The sequence below is a fragment of the Artemia franciscana genome, chromosome 1, assembly GCF_032884065.1.
Source record: "Artemia franciscana chromosome 1, ASM3288406v1, whole genome shotgun sequence".
NCBI classification, from domain to species: domain Eukaryota; kingdom Metazoa; phylum Arthropoda; class Branchiopoda; order Anostraca; family Artemiidae; genus Artemia; species Artemia franciscana.
In genome coordinates this window covers 49,434,282-49,454,826 of record NC_088863.1, presented here as the reverse complement: position 1 = coordinate 49,454,826, position 20,545 = coordinate 49,434,282, and the positions used below count along the sequence as shown (strand labels likewise).

At 37.2% G+C, this 20,545-nt stretch overlaps 4 protein-coding genes across 4 annotated transcripts in view; 1 reads left to right on the top strand and 3 right to left on the bottom strand.

The window, feature by feature from the left end:
- LOC136032740 (gamma-aminobutyric acid receptor subunit rho-2-like) overlaps positions 1-4,965 on the top strand; it is a 70,271-nt gene extending 65,306 nt beyond the window's left edge. Inside the window, exon 7 of the mRNA XM_065713112.1 lies at positions 4,697-4,965. Coding sequence (XP_065569184.1) covers positions 4,697-4,896 — 200 coding nt within the window. The 3' untranslated portion in view covers positions 4,897-4,965. The remainder of the gene's footprint in view (positions 1-4,696) is intronic.
- Positions 4,966-10,272: 5,307 nt separating this feature from the next.
- Positions 10,273-10,812, bottom strand: LOC136032666 (craniofacial development protein 2-like). The gene has a single exon (XM_065712992.1). It carries the CDS (start codon positions 10,810-10,812, stop codon positions 10,273-10,275), a length of 540 nt encoding a protein of 179 aa, XP_065569064.1.
- Positions 10,813-10,861: 49 nt separating this feature from the next.
- LOC136032589 (uncharacterized) lies at positions 10,862-11,281 on the bottom strand. The gene has a single exon (XM_065712886.1). The coding sequence runs from the start codon at positions 11,279-11,281 to the stop codon at positions 10,862-10,864; it is 420 nt and encodes a 139-aa protein (XP_065568958.1).
- A 4,048-nt stretch (positions 11,282-15,329) lies between these two features.
- Positions 15,330-20,545, bottom strand: part of LOC136032494 (gamma-aminobutyric acid receptor subunit delta-like) — a 65,768-nt gene continuing 60,552 nt past the window's right edge. Inside the window, exon 8 of the mRNA XM_065712818.1 lies at positions 15,330-15,891. Coding sequence (XP_065568890.1) covers positions 15,701-15,891 — 191 coding nt within the window. The 3' untranslated portion in view covers positions 15,330-15,700. The remainder of the gene's footprint in view (positions 15,892-20,545) is intronic.

Below are 20,545 nucleotides of genomic sequence, written 5' to 3'. Positions count from 1 at the left end.
AGAAGTATCCCATTATTTTTTTTACGATCTGGCTTCCTTGTAGAGAGTTGCCAACACAGCTTATGAATGTGTCAAATGACTCAAAAAAATCTAAACCAAGGTTTGATTTAAAAAACATTTCTCAGCTGCATATGACAATAATGATGATATGATTTTCCACTAAGATTTGGTACCAGCCAGTGGTTGTCCACTCTTCCTCTAACCAGGCAGCAGCTAAAGAACCCATTAAAACTTTCAAGAAAACTGTTGAAAACTAAGGCTAAGTTTCCACTGTTGTTACATGCAACCAGGCAGTGAGAGCAAAAAATCTTTCAGCATATTCTGACGTTTTCCTCAGAATGGATAGTTTCAATGACAATAACAAATAATTTATCGCGGTATATCAAAATAAATAGTCACAATTTATAAACTATAAATTAAAGTGAGTTGTGAAATATTGTCGGAATGATTTCCTATATCGCTGTGCTGTACCGGGGTTGTATGACTGTAGCTTGTTGCGGTGCTGTGTGTCGTGGTTGTTTTGTATAATATTCGTTGGTAGTATATCGCGATGCTTCTGTGATGAGAGAAGGTCATGTCTAAAACCCATTAGAAGTTGCCAAGCATTGTTAGACCTGATAGAACAAGATATTCTTCATAAGGTAACAGTGTATCCCCCAAAATCACTCGCAATGCACGCTTTTGTATTCCCTCAATTTTGTTAGTTTGATCTTTTGTGAGACCAGCGTGCTAGACTGGGCAGGCATATTCTTGAATTGGTCTCATGTGAGTTTTGTAGTAAGTAAGCATTGCATCTTTGCTTAGATTAAACCGGCGTAATTTTGCCAAAGACCTTAGTAGAGGGATAATTTAGGAAATTAAATTATTTATATGGTCGTCCCATGTCAATGTATCGCTAAAAATGACATCCAGAATTCTCATTTTCTGAACTACTGGTATACCAACTTCAGGTAAATCTGGTACCCTATGATTTAAAAGTGAAATCTTCATTATTTGTGATTTCGTTCTATTTATGGTTTTTTTTTTTTTGCTGAAAAATCTCGCTCCAGTGTCGTTACCATTTCCTGTAGGTCTAGGATTTCGTTTTACTTCAGTAGTACTTTCATTGTTAAATTGTCTGCAAACTTTGTGCAATCTTTGTGCCGCGTAGCTATCATGTTGCAAAGTAACAAGGATAGGGTAGGTCACTAGCTTAGTTCCCTGAGGTATACCACATGTAAGGGTCGTTGTATTTGACAGTTGGTTTTTGTATTTGGACTTCAATATTCATTTCAATAATTTAATGAACTTAATGGGTACGATTGGCTACATAATGACACGCTCTGTTTTAGCAGAGCTTATTTATGAGGCTGGAAATCCACTTGAAGGAACCACGAAGAAATTAATGAATGGAAAACCGTATTGTAAGGCCCTTGCTATTCATACCTTAGTTTTTGAGGCTCTCTCTCTTCTGTACTAGGGAGCTTTTGCAAATTATTGTATCGATTCAAAGGACTTATCGTGTATTATTTTTTCGATGAAATTGAAGTTTTGTAAACTATAAATATGAGATCCCTGAGGTTACAGCCAACATAATGTAATGGACCGGTCAAAGTGAAGAGGCGAAATTCAAATTCAATTCCATACCCCTCATCATGCAATAGATTCCACTATTGCTTTGAATGGAAAGACAAAGGGTAGATTGACAAGGATTACGATGAATAAGTTGGGACTTGTGAAATGGTCTTTAACTTTTCCTTTTTTGTGCCTCAGTCTCAGCTAAATTCAAAGAGAAACTATGTATTGTACCTTCCTATAACCCCACTCACAATGAAGATTACCCTTCCTATAACAGCAAAAAACATTTGTTTGCGTAAAGTGTGCTATGGAATCAAGGTTCCACCCTTTTCGGTAGAGTGATGAATATTTGCTCAGTATTCTTACTCTTGACATAGTAGGTAATGAGATTGCTGACAGTCTTCTCGATGTGCAAGCTAGTGTGCAAGCTATTGTCCACAGCTATTGGAAGTAGAGCACTTGAGTTGTGGAGATAAGGCTGTCCTTAGAAAAGTGAAGATCATGAGTAAATATCGGGTAAAACAAAAAAGAAAACCCAGACTTTTATAACAGTTTCATCAATGCTGAGCTTAAAACTGTCTAAAGGGTATTGTTGGGTACTGCTGATACTATACAAGCAGGGCTTCACCATCAGAAGAGTTTTGTTCGATGAGCTTCTTCTATATACACCTTCTATATCTGAGAAAAGTGCTATTACTGAGATGAATGTAGTTTGGTCAAGAGCCAAGTCAGTTCTCCTTGAGTATGTCAAAACAAAAGATAATTTTAATGAGTGACCTCTTATTGTGGGGATTATTTGGGAATCGACTCAATCAAGAGTTGAAAACTTAATGCCGTACATAAAAATCCATTGAAATATCAGAAACCATTGTGAGCCATGCAAAACAAACGTCTCTACTCTTGTGTCTTTTAACGGTAACTTTAAAGAGCTGCATGTCCTTGTAGATAGAAATGATGGGATATTTAGATATTGTGACACAAAAGGCTATATGATGTGCTTGAAGGACTGGATGGTTGCCTCAAGCACGAAGATCTCCTCAAAAATTTGCAGTGTTTCTAGGTATACACTCAAAACCAGATGATTAGAACTCGATTCTATCAAATTCCAAGGCAAAAAAAAAATTATTTAACTTTCATTTGACGATTTTGAAGACTTACCTTTTATGCTGCAAGCAGCTTTGAGTGTCTGCATCTCTGAAGGCTTTCAAGACCGGAAGAAAAGATTTATGCTCAGCAGAAGTGGAAGCATTGATACTGGCTTGGAACAGCGTTTGAGTTGTACCAGAAGGAGGTGGATACTAGAGCTCTATTGTACACGGACTACTCCGTGTACCGGTATCGGTATCGGTATCGTATATGTCGATGCAAATGACATACACATTGTTTTACTTTTGTTTTATCAATATAAGCTATTCCTTGGATACCAATCCAATTTTAAAAAAAACGAAAAGCTTGTTTCTGATTTCGTGAATATTCAGTGCTTGTGCAACAACGTTGCAGGAATTCACCAAACTATCTGCTTTCTTTTGTTTTTGTTTTTTCATTTGCCTTCTTCATACATTTTTGGGCTGTAATATGGTTGTTTTTATGTTCTCTAAGGGAATAGAAATTTTGGCTAAGGTTATCGATAAATGGGGATTGCAGGAATGAATTGCTTTAGGTTTGGAAGAGATAGAGAGGTGTATGTTGGGTACTTTTTTTGCAAGAACTCTTTCTTTAAACTTGTAGGAAAGTCATTTTTCCCTTCTCAGGTAAAAATCCACATCCTCTTACCTCTCTTTACCACTTTTGAATATATTTATACTCTTGAAAGCGGGGGCCTAAATATTTGCCGCCTTATTGACTCTACATTTTAGTGCTATGCTATAAGACGAAAGTCACTTTTTCTAGATCCTTTACATGTTCAAATGGACTTTCCAAGATGGCAAGGTTAGGTCAGTTGTGTCCACCCAATTTATATGCCTATAATGTTTTACCCCTGTGTACTGGTTTTGCAAGCGGTGTGCAGAAAAATTGTTCATGTAGGGGAAGTAGAACCTGTGATTTACTTTGTGGCTGTGGTGGGAAATGTTTAAATGCTTCTTATATGCTGTATAATCAATTTTTCTTGTTCTGTAGTTTTCAAAGTTTCTTCTATCTATAATTTAGACTCAGATGATAAATTTAACATGCTGAGATGGTATTTTTTATTGTTTGTTTTTTAAGAAGTAAATTGCGCAAAATAGCTAGGAGTTGCTGTTAGAAGCAGTCATAGCACAACTTTCTGCTATTCCTCAAATGCTTGAATATTTAAGTAATTTTTTTTACGAAAGAAAACTATAAAATTGCGGGTTTTAAGGTCATTAGAATTGTGGTGAACTCTTAATCAGTGGTTTTGATTACCATGGACCACGTGATCATTGTTGAAAGCTTTTGTAAAACATATTTTTTAAGGGAAAAAACCCGATTTTTTCAAATTTAGAAGATTAGCACCCCCGGTCGAATACATAATATTCATATTCGTAATCAGTACTATATATTACCCCACTTTTTCTACTTTGATCACCTAATAGCCAAATTTTTGGCGAAGGGATCTCTGACTTATATTATATTGTTGATTGAAGAAGGGTTGAAGTGAATGGTGGATGAGTCAAATAAGATTGACTTAAATGGAATTTGAGCTGCATGAGGTTCGGTTAAATGAAAGCTGAATTCTATGGAGTTGATTTAAATGGAGATTGAGTTAAATGGGGGTTGAGGTGCAAGGAAGGGGGGTGTTCTACAGGGAATTGAGTTAAATGAGTATTGAATTGTCGGAGTGTTTAGCTGCTTGGAATTGAATTGAATGGGATTTAGTGGAAACTGAGTTGACTTGAACGGGGTCGGAGGTAAACGGGGGCCGAATTGCACGGAGGTTGATTCGAACAGGGGTTGAGTAGAGCGAGGACTCATTTAAATGGGTTAATTTGAACGGAGCATAGTCAACCGGAGGTTCAAATGCATGGGACCGGTTTTTTTTTTTTTTTTTTTTTTTTTTTTTTTTTTTTTTTTTTTTTTTTTTTTAATACGTCCCTATTTCAAAAAAGAATAGACAATCTATTTCATCTAAGTAATGTGGTAACTTTGATTTTTTTTTTTATGTATATTCTTTTTTTTGCAGTCTTAATCCGTCGCAAACTATCTGTATTTCCAGAGAATAACTCTAAACACGCATCTAAGGAAATTGGTAAGAAAGTCAACTATTGGTTTCCATTTACGACAAAATTCACAGAGCCAACCGTGTTTTTTCTAGTATTGCTGAGTTTTAACTGTGTATATTGGCCAGCGATCATCCTCATGTCTGAGTATTCACCATTTTAGTCATACTTATCTCTACTAAGTGAACAGTATTGCTAAGTATTTAAATGTATAATAAAATATTTGGTTTAATTTGAATGTACTGTCAATAATGCTAGCCGTTCAATCATTCCAGACTTCCCTTGACCGAGAGAAACTTAATGGTAAAAGCGAATTCTAACCAAATAAAAGGGCCGAAAACTAAATTTACAAAGTAAATTGATACTTAGTGAAAAATATATTGATATAGTGCCCTGAGTAGAAAAAAGATCTACAATATCGCTCTCGATTAAGGACAAAGGGATCTCAAGGTTTCCTTACTTGTGAACCGTATTAGCAAAGCAGAAAACTGAAGCGTGCTCTTGAGATTTCGGGAGAAGGGAATAAATTTTAAGCGTAGGCTGACTTTGGGTCTGATACTTCAGAAGTTCACAAACCAAATATGGCGGCACATTGCGAATGCCACGGAAACTACGATAATTGTTAATGAAGCCAGATCAATTTCTTCGGAGTTCCAATGTTTGCACCTCCAGAACCTTCATTCCTCTCTGATATGTTAAATGCTTAATGTATTGGACAAACTGATTTGAAAAACTTAGAAAATTTACAACCAAGAATCTCTTTGACTTCCTTATGCATTACACAAGATTTTATATTGAGACAAAAACAAATTACTTTTATTAACCTGAAAGAAGGAAACTACAGACAGCCAAGGAGTTTCAAGAGTTGGATACTGTTTCTGAAGTGAAGAACGTAAAAACTGTTGAATTAATAACAACTAAGAACGGAGAACCAATCAACTAGTAGAAAGATGCAAATAACACAGAGTGAAAGCCATCAAAATATATGAAAAGATGTGTAGTTACAAAAATCGTCAATTTCTTATAAAGAATACTAAATTCAACGATATAATGAAAGCAGATTTAGGTAAATGGTAAATAACACTATTGTCATAGTCTCTGCTTAGTTTATAGTCTATCTATATGTATAGTCGAATCTATGTATCATTATTTGATCTTCTCATGCATCAATATGACAGGCAGTGCATTGACACGGTTTTATTGCTGAAGTAAAGATTTAAAAATTATTGCAGCTGGCATCAGATAAAAACTTAACGATAGCCACTTTTTTCAGCATAGTTAAAGTTCCAATAGCTAACTATACATCTTGGGATGTCTAAAACCCCCCGAAGCCCACAGTATAAGAGCAGTAAGGTTGGCAATTCACTTATTATTACTATAGGATAGGAAGGCTTGTGTGACCTCTGGTGTCCAAAACAGGCTACAGGAAAACTTTTAGAGAATTTTGAGGGAAGAGTTGAACTAAATCAAAACACTCTTTTTCTATACAGATTAACAAAAGGGCTTATCTCAGGAACGGCCTAAGGTATAAGCTTTAACTTTCAGAGAATGATGAAGAAGATTTTCAATTGAATAAAATGCAATGTATACACGCCACTACTGCGTTACATCTTTTTCTTCTACTACTAACTACTACTACTAGACTACTACTACTATTACTACTGCTACTTTAGAACTGCCACTACTACTAGTACTACCGCTAATATTACGACTACTACTTCCATTGAGACGCTACTAAGGCAAAGGGGGATATGGTGAAAATATTTAGGGAATAGGGAGGGGCAAGTTAAATTAAATCAAGAACACTGCCTGGATAAATGTTGTCACAAGGCTAGCTCAAAAGGGTATTTCAAAAGATTCAGAGGAATCACTTAGAGCAATAGTTTGAATTTTCAGGACATGATGAGCGGGATTTTCAACTGCCCAAAAGGCAATCTATGCATACTGGTGCTGCTACATATACTATTGCTACTACTGATATAGCTACTACAATTTTTTACTACTACTATTTTTCTGCAGATGATGAGGATAATTTCCCAAAACTGTACTTAATATCAATGAATTAAATGTTTGTTTTAACTGGGTATTCCAAACATGTTAAAAAAATTAGTTTTTAGTTAGTTATCAACGTCAATTAACATTAGAAAATCTTTACAGTTGACAGGTATAACTCACAAGGAAATTGAGGAAGAGACCCAAGAGCACTCCAGCAAAGTTAGATATGTTAAGTGCTCTTGTCCCAGATCCAAATATTAAAGCCAGTAACGAATTGATTAATTTCAATATATCTCATACTCAGGCTGTATGAGCAAAACAAGAAATTCCCAAGCAAAATTCTATCACTGTTACTGTTTTTTCCAGGAACTAAAGATAAAGGTCAATGCTAGATCCCTCTTATCACCATATATTTACGATAGTTCCTATAATTTCTTATATTTTCCATATAATTCTTCTATTTTTAGTCTTTTTTAAAAGTTCTTCCCCTTCCCTCTTCTGAAATCATTATATATATATATATATATATATATATATATATATATATATATATATATATATATATATATATATATATATATATTTATATATATATATATATATATATATTTATGAGGGAATGGGGGGGTGCTCTGCCAAAAGGTATTGATTTATGTAAATTAGCAAGAAAACAGAATTTCCGAAGGGGTTTCCTGTGTCTGGGCGTCTCCTCTCCAAATTTCTTATTATTATTATGTTCTACCCATATCACTAAATAATTTAGGACTAATATTTAGGCGTTCATGCACATTCTCCTCTATCTCCAATAATATGTTCTTGTTATGTTCTTATTAATACTATAGGAACACATAATAATAATAATAATGGACTACTTGTAAAGCACATTGGTTGCTTTGGTTTACGTTATTTGTTAAATAGATAAAAAAGTTTTTTCCACTGAGTATTAAGAGAAACAATAAAATTTAAGCATGAAAAGGTGGGATAGCCCCTCTCATATATGGATTGAATTCCCTTTGGATTGGATGCTGCTCCTTACCTTCAGTTGTAAAAAACTTCTGTTTTGAATTTGATTTCAGACTTATTTTGTAAAACATCCCCCACCGTCGTGGAAAGTGTTCTCGATTAAAAAATAATCTAGCACACGAAAATTCTCCTGTCTGCAGTAAACTTCCTCTTCAATGAAAATTCTGCCTGGAAAATTTTCCCCGGAAAATTCCCCCATGTCAAAGCTCCTCGTATATATAATTACGCTGCCAAAAGAGACAGTTACATAAATTGAATGAGTGCTATAGATTCCGGATTATACTTACATACACAATAGAAAAAGGGATTTCAAGAACGAATTGAACCATAATTTATTAACTTGAGTCCATAAGATTGTCATGATAAAGGACAAGGTTTTTCAAGTCCATGTTCTCACGCGTCTTGCAAAACAATATAAACTTGATATGGTGAAATGGTGATATGGTTGATATGGTGAACCACAGAATTCATTGGATTCAATACCAGTAAAAAGTGGAAAGCCAAAAACATTTCACCTTGATACACAGCATTCTAAAAACCCATTTTTAACCAGGACAAGAAAAAACGTCAAATCAATACATATCAGTAAGAACAATTATAGCAGGAAACACAATTGAAACACTTCTTGACTTTGACTTAAGTCTCCTGCCGGGCACTGCTCGGCGTAGAGAGTGACGTCTGCCTCCTCCACCCACTTCGGTCCATGGCGAGTATTTGCTCTTCGCCCTGTCTGACGTTTGCCATCGCCAAGAACTTGGACAGGCTGTCGAGGTCGCTTCCAACCAACTTTGATAGGGTCGAAGTCATAGATCATCTTTGCGGGTAAATGTGGTGGCATTCGAAGCAGATGCCCGAACCATCGTAAGATTCGCTTGGCTGCTTGAGTTGAAAACCGAGACTGCTTTGTGAGCTGCAAAAGCTTTTCATTGCTGACGAAGTCGGACCATCGTAGGCCCTCAATCCTCCTCAGGCTCTTTGCATGAAATATGTCTATTTTCTTGAGGGTTGCAGCTGATGCTTGCCATGTCTCAGCTCCGTAAAGCATCTCAGAGCCGACTAGAGCGTTGAAGATCCGCAGTTTCGTTGTGTGACTGATATTTGGTTTTCGTCAGAGGTGACGATTCAGTCTACCCATGACAGAAGACGCTTTAGATAATCTTGCCTGCAGCTCGGGGAAAAGTGAGCCATTTGAAGAAATTACGGAGCCCAGGTAGGTGAAGTCTTTAACAACCTCGATGCTAGTGGTGCTGTCCAGGCTAACTGGAGAGTCAACAGCAGGAGAAGACGGGTCTATGGCCATAATTTTAGTTTTGTTCCACTTTATATGCAGTCCTACTTTGGCAGCCTCTTCTCGCAGAATTCGGAGCGCTTCCAGCAGCTGCTCCATGGAGTCCGCCAGAATGGCCAAGTCATCGGCAAAATCGACATCTGAGATGGTATGATCTCCGAATTTGAGCCCAAAGCTGAGACGTGAAGTGGTTTTTGTCATAACGTAATCTATGATGACATTGGAGAGCTCCGGGGCCACTGCACATCCTTGGCGCACCCCTGTCGTGATTTGAAAGAACGGGCTGCGCCGACCACTTACTTGTACATAGCTCTCCGTCCCATGGTGTAGCGCCTTGAGAAGTCTGCAATATTTTTCGGGTAGGTCAGTCAACTCTAGAATCCGCCAAAGAGCTTTTCGATCGACTGAGTCAAATGCAGCACGGAAGTCAACGAAGGCAATAAATGCTTTCTGTCGGAACTCTGTGCATATTTGTCGAATCGTGAAAATCTGCTCGATGGTTGAACGATCTGACATAAAACCAGCTTACTCCGGTCGACGGATTTTTCGAATGATGCTCCGACATCGATCCAGCAGGACCATTGAAAACAGTTTGCCAGGGACTGACAGTAGGGTTATTCCCAAGTAGTTGGAGCAGTCGCTTCTCGAGCCTTTTCTCTTCCATAAGGGGATGATGACACCCTTCCGCCAATCCTCGGGAATAATCTCTGTTTGCCAGATTGTAGAGAACAGGGTGTGTAGAAACAGGAGCATTGCAGGACCTCCATATTTTAGCAGCTCTGAGTTTAAGCCACAGATACCAGCAGCTTTATTATTCCTGAGTCTTTTTACTGCATGTCCAATTTCTGAGGGGCTGAAAGGCTCATCTGGAGGAACATCTGTTCCAGGTCTTTGACTGCATGGTTGGCTGGGACTATCATTAGGAGGCGCAGACGGACCAGTATTGTTGAGGAACCAACAGAAGTGGTCCTTCCACCGCTCAAATCAAGAACTTTCGTCAGAGAGAAGTGCACCATCCCTGGACAGGACGGGACCCAAGGTGGGAGTTTTTTTTTCAGTGAGGTCTCGGAGATGCTTGAATAGACTGCCCATGTCTTTCTTTTTTGCAGCTAGCTCAATTTCATCGGCTTTCCTTGCAGCAAACTGGGTTCTATCCCGGTGAATGAGTCTGTTCCGCACTCCATTGAGCCTCCGATATGTGGTCATGTCCCCAAGAAGTCTTGCCTTCCGTCTTTACTCTATGACTTGCAGTGTTTCATTAGTTAGCCACGATTTCTTTGGATAACTCCTCTTGCCAAGCACTAGTTGTGCTGCTTCACTGGTCCGCAATTTAAAATGCTTCCAGAGATCTTCGCTGCTATTAAGTGAGCCAAGGGCCTCGAAGCGATTCGATATCTCGATACTGTACTTGTGGCGAGTATCTGGTTCCTTTAGTTTCCCAATATCTGCAGCGACGGGTTTTCTTTTCGATCGTTGTGCATGGAGGCGAAGCCGAAGATCGGCGCACACAAGCCTATGGTCCGCGTTTCCAAGCTCTGCTGATCTGTAAGTTCTGCAGTTCTTCACCAATGATCTCCAGCGTATGGAACTAATGACGTAGTCAATCATCTTCTTTGTACGACCGTCATTATTATACCACGTGTACTGATGAATGGTTTTGCGTTGGAAGTAGGTGTTTGCAATGTAAAGGTCTTGAGATCGGCACAGTTCAAGTAAGTGGAGCCCATTGTCGTTAAGTGGGTCGGGGATACAGGACCAACTGTGCCACGCCATAAACCCATATCATCACGCACTGTCGCATTAAAGTCGCCAGGAAGAAGAGTTATATCATGGGGGGTACTGTTGCAAGGCATCTGGACAAAGCAGAGTAGAAATCCTCCTTAGTTGCATCATCAGAATTATTGGTCGGGGCACAGCATACGATGACAGTCATCTTGCCATGCTTTTGTCCAAAGCGGGCCTTCATTAATCTGTCCGATACAGCTTCGTGTAAAAGTAAGGCCTTTCTTGTAAGGCTATTTAGTGCAAGGCCAACACCATTCCTTCTCGAGCTTCCTCCAGACCAGGGCAATGAGTCACTGTTACCTATTCGCTCTTCTCCGCTTCCGGTAAGACGTGCTTCTGTAACACCTGCAATTGACACTTTATTCTTGCGAAGTTCTTCAGAGAGAAGGTTCTTTGACGCAGGTGCATTCAAACTCAAGACGTTCCAGGTGGCTATTCGTAGCCCCCTTCGGTCCATAAGGTTTAGTCTGTCAGTCTTTCTGACGTCGTCAGCGTGTCCATTGACGCGCGATGATCGAGATCTTAAAAGGGAATCCGGGTCCGAGGCTATATTGTCACTTTTCGTAGCACTTAATTTTCGGGTGGACGGTCGCTAGCCCAACTGACCCTAGGCCTGGAATCTGATTAGAGCTAGGTTAAACCTAGTTACTCAGATTCCCAGGGTGGGCTCCACCCGCCACATGAGGTTGCGGCCGTCCTGATCGGAGTGTTTAGTTAGGGGAGAAGCCCCATATCCAGAGGCACGTGGTCAGCAGACAGAGTCTGCCTTATTCCGGATGAACTCCCAAACAGCTTCCCAAACAGCTAATTCGACCAAGGAAAAGAATATAGATATCTCTCAACATACAGAAGTCAGAATACGAATCAATACATCACACGCCAAACCAGCCATAAGGAAATCTTAAGAGATACCTTTAAGCAGGTAAATAAGTCCACAATAACTATAAATAGAAAAAAATCAAAATCTAAAAATACAAAAAAAAGACACACATACACAATCTGAACCTGCACAAAAACATAAAATGACAAATTCATCCACCAAGTACGGCTCAAACCTACCAAAGCTCATACATAGGAATTTAACAAAGTAATATTAAGGAAAGAACGTAAAAAAAAAAAAAAAAAAAATGATGAAACTCAGAATGTCAAAAATCCAAGCTACCGAGGTCAATAGAGTAACACAGACAATACAGAAAAGTAAGCCAAGATAGGTGAAAACGAAATTCATTAAAGAAATTAACCCAAAGCCGGATCTAAGTTTTTTCTCAAGGGAGGCAAATATAGACTTTACCGCTCTTGCCGTACCATCAGTACTCTAAAAACTGCACTTTTCATTTTGAGTGAAAGCGGAACGTATTTTAACCACTTCTGAAAGATGCAAAATATTATTGATTAAAAAACCCTCACTCTCTTAAATATAGCCCAACCCTAGTAAAATGGCAGCGGGTTAGGTTGATCGAATGTGAGGCGCAACATTCATAAAATTTACCCAGTAAAATATCACAAAAATTATCAACAAAACAGTTTGTGGCAACAAACTGTGAGTGAGGAGCAACTCGAATCAATAGTGACCACAGCTATTGTTTAACAACAATAGATGCATCAAGAGAATTGGCTTCTTATGCTGATTCCAAATACATAAATGAAGTTTAATGTTAACCATCAAAATCTAAAAGCCTGAGAAAATTTGCCTGATTTTGGGAAAAGAGGAAAACAACTAAAAAAATAAAATGGTTTTAATAAAAATTCCACCATCAGATCAAGCATATTAAAGAACTTTAGAAGTTTCAGGTCTCTATTTGCAAAAATGTACAATTTTGTCTTTTTTGCCAGAAAAAAAGACCACGGATGTGTATTTATTTGTTGGCCTTGTTTTTTTTTCTCAGGGGTGACGGTATCAAGCCAATGGTCATGGGACTCGTCAAAAAGGCTATTAGAAGATCTTATACCCCTCTTAAGTGACCAAAAATAAGCTACTATTGAACAACTAGCCCCCTTCTGTACTTATTTTTTCCCAAAGATGTCTGACTATAATTTTGAGAAATATATTGATCAGTATAATTTAAAAGCCGAACAACTGTACCTCTGGAGAGGATATGACCCCTATTGCCCCGGGAAAAAGGTGAACGAAATTTTGTTCATAATATATTCATATATATTTTTAGAAAAAATGGACGTGGGAGGGAGCTTTGCTGCATTCCAGTTTTTTGGGCGCTTAAAAGGGCACTAGAATCTTTAAGTTCCGTTCAAGTGATCCTTCTTCTGATGTTCTAGGACCGTTGGATCAAAACCATCATCCCTGGAAAAACATATTAAAATTAAAATAAACTCACATCCTTGATCTTTCTTCTGGCAAAAAAAAATACAAAATTCCACATTTTTTGTAGATAGGATCTTGAAACCTCTACAGTTGGCTTCGTTGATATATTGAATCTGATGGTGTGATTTTCATTAGCATTCCATGACTTTAAAGGGTTACTTCCCCCTTTTCTTTCAAAAATCAAGCACATTTTCTCTGGCTTGTAGCCTCTGAGTAGTAAAACTAAAACATAATGAAACTTATATATTTGGAATCAGTATAAAAAGTTAATTCTTTTGTTATGTCTATTGATAACAAAGATTTTGATTTTTAGAGTTTCAGTTACTATTGAGCCGTGTCACTCCTTACTTACAATTCAATAAAAAAAAAGTTTTTTTAACTGAAAGTAAGGAGCGACATTAAAACTTAAAACGAACAGAAATTACTTCGTATATGAAAGGGGCTGCTTCCTCATCATTGCCCACTCTTTACGCTAAAGTTTGAATCTTTCTCTCAACTCTTCTTTTTAAAACAGTAAAAATCTTTAGCGTAAAGAGTGGGGCGTTGATGAGGAAGCAGCCCCTCTCATATGCGAAGTAATTTCTGTTCCTTTTAAGTTTTAATGTCGCTCCTTACTTTCAGTTAAAAGACTTGTTTTCTTATTTAATTTCTATGCTTAAATTTTGTCCCAATTCATTAAGAATGACCCCTGAATCACAAAAGCCGTAGAATAAATAGTTGAAATTACTAAAAATACTTTAGCATAAAGAGCAAGGTATTAGGAGGAGGTGAGCCCCTCATATGCGTAATAATTTCTGTTCGTTTTAAGTTTTAATGCCGCTCCCTCCTTCCAGTTGAAAAAACTTTCATATTTATTTTTTCATTTTTTTTAAGTAATGCTAGAAAATCCTGCCCTCCCTTCATGGATTATTTCTTCCCCTTGATAAATACCTCGATGGGAAGTTCTCCCGACATATCCCCTCTTCTCAGCCCCTTCCTCAACCAGAAAATCACCCCTGAAAACGTCTGTACACTTCCCAATAACCATTACTGTATGTAAGCACTGATCAAAGTTTGAAACTTGTAGCCCCTCCCACGGGGACTGCAGGGGAATAAATCGTCCCCAAAGGCATACTTACAAGGTTTTTCGACTACGCTGAATAAAATGGCTATCTCAGAATTTTGATTCGTTGACTTTGGGAAAATAATTAGCGTGGGAGGGGCCTAGGTGCTTTCCAATTTTTTTGGTCACTTAAAAAGAGCACTAGAATTTTTCATTTCCGTTAGAATTAGCCCTCTCGCTTAAAAGCCCTAATCCTAATATTACTTACACTATTTTGCCAGGAACTATTTGAAACCAGACTTTTGCAAAAATAAAAGAAAAAAAAATGCCTTTAGGTGAAAATTCCGACACATCTGATCAACTTAGAACTATTAAAAATCTATCTGAATATCCTCTTGGCCTCCGAGATGTTACAATCACTGGTACTGCATTCTCCAGAAGATATATACAGATCACATACAAAATGAAGGGCTATCGTATATGGTACGGTGAAAGACCGAAATCTGATACATGTCAAAATTCACTGGTGAATGTCCGAAATTCTCTTTCCTCTGACTAGCAGAGCTGACTAAATCCAAGGAAAGAGAGAGAGAGAGAGAGAGAGAGAGAGAGAGAGAAGAAGTGAACATTCACTGGTGAATGTAGACGCTATTCAATTTTGGTCTTTCAGTTTCAGTGCGTAAAGTGCCTGGGATTAAGAAAACAGCAGTTCTTCACACATACCTGATAATCTTGTCAGTTTTCAGTTTTAATGTAGGTCTTCCCTTGAAATAAAAATTGTGATTTTCCATACAATTTCTATCTATGACTTTAAGTTTAGTTAATTATTTTGATGCACTAGCACGTCCACCAATTTCCTTGACAAGCAGTTAGTCGTCAACAAACTAGTATCAATTTTGCAGCTCCGTTAATTTGTTTCCTTGTCTCTTATAAATATTTACACGTATTTCCTTAATAACATTTATTTTGATAATATTTCTAAGTTACACATGTCTTTTTAATCGGACATACGCTATAGAACTACAACTTCCTGATTATTCTTTCAAATTAGGAAACGTCAATAATTGAAACGGATAAGCCTTAATGTTCCCTGTAAATCCTGAGATTTTTCGACAAGCCTACTGCTAAGCTTAGACCGAAATACAAGACGACTTTAGTTAGAACCATTAACTTCGGCCGACTCTTTTACTGAACCAGAATTATGATAAGACTTACTTTTTCTTAGGGTATGACCTTAACTTGCTCAAAGAACGAATAAAATCTTCCAATTTTCGTATATTTCAAAAACCTTTTCAACTCATTTTTCAGATCAAAATAAAATTTGAAACAATGTTCAAAACAAGAATTTTGGGACATGTATAAGGCTCTTTTGAACCGTCGAATAATAACAAAACTGTTGCCAAACGTTGAAACATTAAAATGTAAGACTGTAGAAAATAACACACCAAAATTGGAACGAGGATCATAAACCGTATGCATTGAAGGAACTTTCAAAGAACTACCAACAGTTGGAATCAATCTGAAGCATATTGCGACATAGATATTACAACTGGCCAATAAACAATATTAAAAACAAGCAATGAAAATACAAACACTGAGACTGTCGAAAAACTTCTAATTCGTAACTTGCAATTCATTTCAGAGACTTTTGACTGATCAAGCATACTACTCCTCGGCAAAATTGTGAACTTCCTTCGAACATGGACTAAAAAATAAACCTGGTGTTAGTACGGTAGGCCACGTAATGAGAGGCTTTTTTTGTAATATCTTGTATTTAAATTTTGAGGCCAATAGTTTTAGTGCTCACCAAGTAAATGGTCAATATGACTTAACAGCATTACTGGTATTTTTTCACCAGGCCACCTCATATGGAAGAAGTCTGCAGAGAAACGTTAGAGGGGGCTCAGTAGACCGGATCTGGAAGGTTCAAGTTTTTTTTTAATTTTGAAGCTGATTTGAGTACAATCCCCCATGCCATTTGAACTACCTCCATTCCCAAAGGCACATGAAGAAAATTTTGGGATAGCCATTTTTTTCCAAAACAGTCAAAAGGTCCAACAACTATGTCTTCGGGGATGGTGTTAACTCCAGTTACACTTTCAGAAAAGTCTGTAAGTCATGCAAGCTACCCACTGCTTACAGAATAACTTTTTTTTACTCCTTAATCCTCATTATTCCACTATTTAGACCATTTATTTTTTCTATATTATTTGAGAATTATTAATTCTTTCGTTTCTCTTAGCATCACAGTCTGTGAAGGGGTCCTAGGCTTATATGTTTTAGCACAACCAGTACATTCATCTGAAGCAGATAAGGTAGAGATTCGTATAAACAAACTTTCATTTACAAATAGATTGCGTTATCAGACAAAAAAAAATCTATTTCAGAATTAGTGTTAAGATACTGCCCGCCTTAAAAAAGCAGGGAATGCTAAAAATGGATGACTGTGATACGCATGTGTGGGTATGTACGTATGTGTGTTATTGCATTGCATTGTACCTATGTGTTACAGTATTGTTTAAGGTATATAATTATACGCTTCTGAGCGGTAATTGTCATTGAAACTTTCTTATTCTATTTTCAAACAGTTCGTGGTAACGAACTGTAGTAAGGAGCGATCCGGCTCAATAGTAACCAAAACTCTAAAAAATTAAATTTTGATATCAATAGCTACATCAAAAGAATCGCATTTTAATGCTGATTTTAAATATATAAGTTTCATCAAGTTTAGTCTTAGCCATCAAAAGTTACGAGCCTGAGAAAATTTGCTTTATTTAGGAAAATAGGGGGAAACGCCCCTTAAAAGTCGTAGGATCTTGACGAAAATGAAACCATCAGATTCAGCGTATCAGAGAACCCTACTGTAGAAGTTTCAAGCTCCTATCTACAAAAATGTGGAATTTTGCATTTTTTGCCCGAAGACAAATCACGGGTGCGTGTTTATTTGTTTGTTTTTTTTTTTGTTTTTTTCTTTTTTCCCAGGGGTCATCGTATCGACCAAGTGGTCCTAGAATGTCATAAGAGGGCTCATTCTAACGGAAATGAAAAGTTCTAGTGCCCTTTTTAAGTGACCAAAAAAATTGGAGGGCATCTAGGCCCCCTCCCACGCTCATTGTTTTCCCAAAGTCAACGGATCAGAATTTTGAGATAGCCATTTTGTTTAGCATAGTCGAAAATCATAATAACTATGTTTTTGGGGATGACTTACTCCCCCACAGTCCCTGGGGGAGGGGTTGCAAGTTACAAACTTCAACCAGTCTTTACATATAATAATGGTTATTGGAAAGTGTACAGACGTTTTCAGGGGGATTTTTTTGGTTTTGGGGGTAGGGTTGAGGGAGGGGGCTATGTGGGAGGATCTTTCCTTGGAGAAATATGCCATGGGGGAAAAAAATTCAATGAAAAGGGCGCAGGACGAATCTGGTCACGTTAGAAAAAAACGTCAAATTAAGAGCTTAATATACAATGCTGGGTGTTCGGAGCCTCTCTATTATGGAGTATAATTTGAAAATAACACAACTATACGAGCGATAAAACATATATACCACAACCATAACTACTGCTAAGAGATAACACAACTATAAAGCGAAAACAGGTGAAAACTAACGGGAAAATAAACGAACTAAGAGGTGGAAGGGGCCCAGAGAAAAACTATAATCCTTTTTCAATTTTGAGCCTAACTTCCGCAAAGGAGTAATAATGTCAGAAGCCCCGAAATACCGAATTATTTTCTTTTCAAACAGTTCGTGGTAAGGAACTGTAGTAAGGGGCGACCCGGCTCAATAGTAAACGAAACTCTAAAAAACGGAATTTTGATACTAAAAGATACATCAAAAGATTCGAATTTTTACGCTGATTCTAAATATTAAGTTTCAATTAATTTAGTCTTTGTCATCAAAAGTTACGAGCCTGAGAAAATTTGCCCTATTTTGGAAAAAAGGGGGAAACATCCATTAAAAGTCATAGAATCTTAACGAAAATCACACTATCGCATTCGGTATATCAGAGAACTCTATAGCAAAAATTTCAAGCTCCTATCTAAAAAATGTGGAATTTTGTATTTTTTGCCAGAAGACAAATCACGGGTGCGTGTTTATTTATTTGTTTGTTTTTTTTTTGTTTTTTCCCAGGGGTCATCTTATCGACCAAGTGGTCCTAGGATGTCGCGAGAGGGCTCATTCTAACGGAAAGGAGAAGTTCTAGTGCCCTTTTTAAGTGACCAAAAAATTGGAGGGCAAATAGGCCCCCTCCCATGCTCATTTTTTCCAAAAGTCAACAGATTAAAATTTTAAGATAGCCATTTTGTTCAGCATAGTCGAAAACCATAATAACTATGTCTTTGGGAATGACTTACTCCCCCACAATCCCTGAGGGAGGGGCTGCAAGTTACAAACTTTGACCAGTGTTTACATATAGTAATGGTTATTGGGAAGTGTACAGACGTTTTGATGGGGATTTTTTGGTTTGGGGGGTGGGGTTGATGGGATAGGGCTTTGTGGGAGGATCTTTCCTTTGAGGAATATGTCACGGGGGAAGAAAAATTCAATGAAAAGGGCGCAGGATTTTCTAGCATTACTATAAAAAAAACAGTAAAAAATAAACATGAAAACGTTTTTTCAAATGAAAGTAAGGAATAGCATTGAAATTTAAAACGAACAGAGATTATTACGCATATGAGGGGTTCTAAAAATACTTTAAAATAAAGAGCGAGGTATTTAGGAGGAGATAGATACCTCGCTCTTGATGCTAAAATATTTTTAGTGATTTCAACTATTTATTCTACGGCCTTTTTGATTCAGGGGTCATTCTTAAAGAATTGGGACAAAACTTACGATTTAGTGTAAAGAGCGAGGTATTAACGAGGGTACAAACCCCCTCGTACACATAATAAAAATATAAGAATATAAAAGTTTGTTACGTAAGTTAATTCTTCAGTTACGAATATTTTTTACTAATAAAAACGTTCGTTGAATATTAAAAGTTCTAGTAGCCTTTTTAAGTAACCGAAAAATTGGAGGGCAGCAAGGCCTCCTTCCCCACCCCTTATTTCTCAAAATCGTCTGATCAAAACTAAGAGAAAGCCATTTAGCCAAAAAAAATTAATGTACTAATTTCATTTCAATAATTTATGTGCGGAGAGCCAAAATCAAACATGCATTAATTCAAAAACGTTCAGAAATTAAATAAAAAAAACTAGTTTTTTTAACTGAAAGTAAGGAGCGACATTAAAACTTAAAACGAACAGAAATTACTCCGTATATGAAATGGGTTGTCCCCTCCGCAGCCCACGCTCTTTACGCTAAAGTTTTTCATTGTTTTAAAAAGTAGAATTGTGGCAAAGAGTCAAACTTTAGCGTAAAGAGGGTGGGACTGCGGAGGGGACAACCCATTTCATATACGGAGTAATTTCTGTTCGTTTTAAGTTTTAATGTCGCTCCTTACTTTCAGTTAAAAAAACTAGTTTTTTTTATTTAATTAGGCCAAGAATCTTGTAGGCTTCTCTTCAAAATTATCGAAAATTTTTATTTATTTTACTTGTTTACCTATTTAAAGTGTCCAGCGAATCACTCCCAGCCTATGTTTCAAACACAATTCAATAGCTTAGGATGAGCATCTTGTAGTAAACCCCCCCCCCCCCCAAAAAAAAAAAAAAAACACGGTTTTGAATGGGTTTTTCACCGCAAGTTTCTTTTAGCTTCTTATGTACTTCTAGTGTACCAGCTCCCTTCGTTGGTGGTCACCTTCCGGAAAATTCTCCTCATGCATAAAATTTCACCTAGATCAAATTACTCTCTGACTCAAATTTTCTACCTCTGTCAAGATACAAGGAAATCACTCAAACAAATATGCTCTAACACATTCATTTGAAAACTTGAACCTTGCTTAGTCGCTTCTTATTAGTCAAACAACAGTCTTTTGATTGAACTTGATGATGACTAGCCCCCAAAGACACCATCTTTACGTAGATCGCTGCAAAGACGCATTTGCAGTATCTCTATTATCTCAGGAAAAGCTAAGGATAATAAGTTGAAGATACTTGAAAATGAGTAGGGAGATATTGAGTCAAAACAAAAGGTACTATCCTCACTCCAGATGCACATAACAAGGGCGTATTTGCAGTAACTCAGTAATAGCGAAGTGTATCATGTTGAAACCTTCATGGGGTGTTCTGGGGGAAATTTTGGACATTTTTTTTTCTATTATTTGAGAATCAGTAATTCTCTCACTTCTCTTAATTCTTAATGCGATGATGTATGTGATTTTTTGTTTACTATTGTTTGTTTATTTATGTGACTAAATATTACTATCTATCAATCTAATCTCCTCTAATTTTGTACTAATTTTGACAATATATTACT

Coding starts and splice junctions, on each gene's coding strand:
- LOC136032666 (XM_065712992.1), bottom strand. CDS start 10,812: ATGGCGTGGCACAGTTGGTCCTGTATCCCCGACCCACTTAACGACAAT.
- LOC136032589 (XM_065712886.1), bottom strand. CDS start 11,281: ATGGACCGAAGGGGGCTACGAATAGCCACCTGGAACGTCTTGAGTTTG.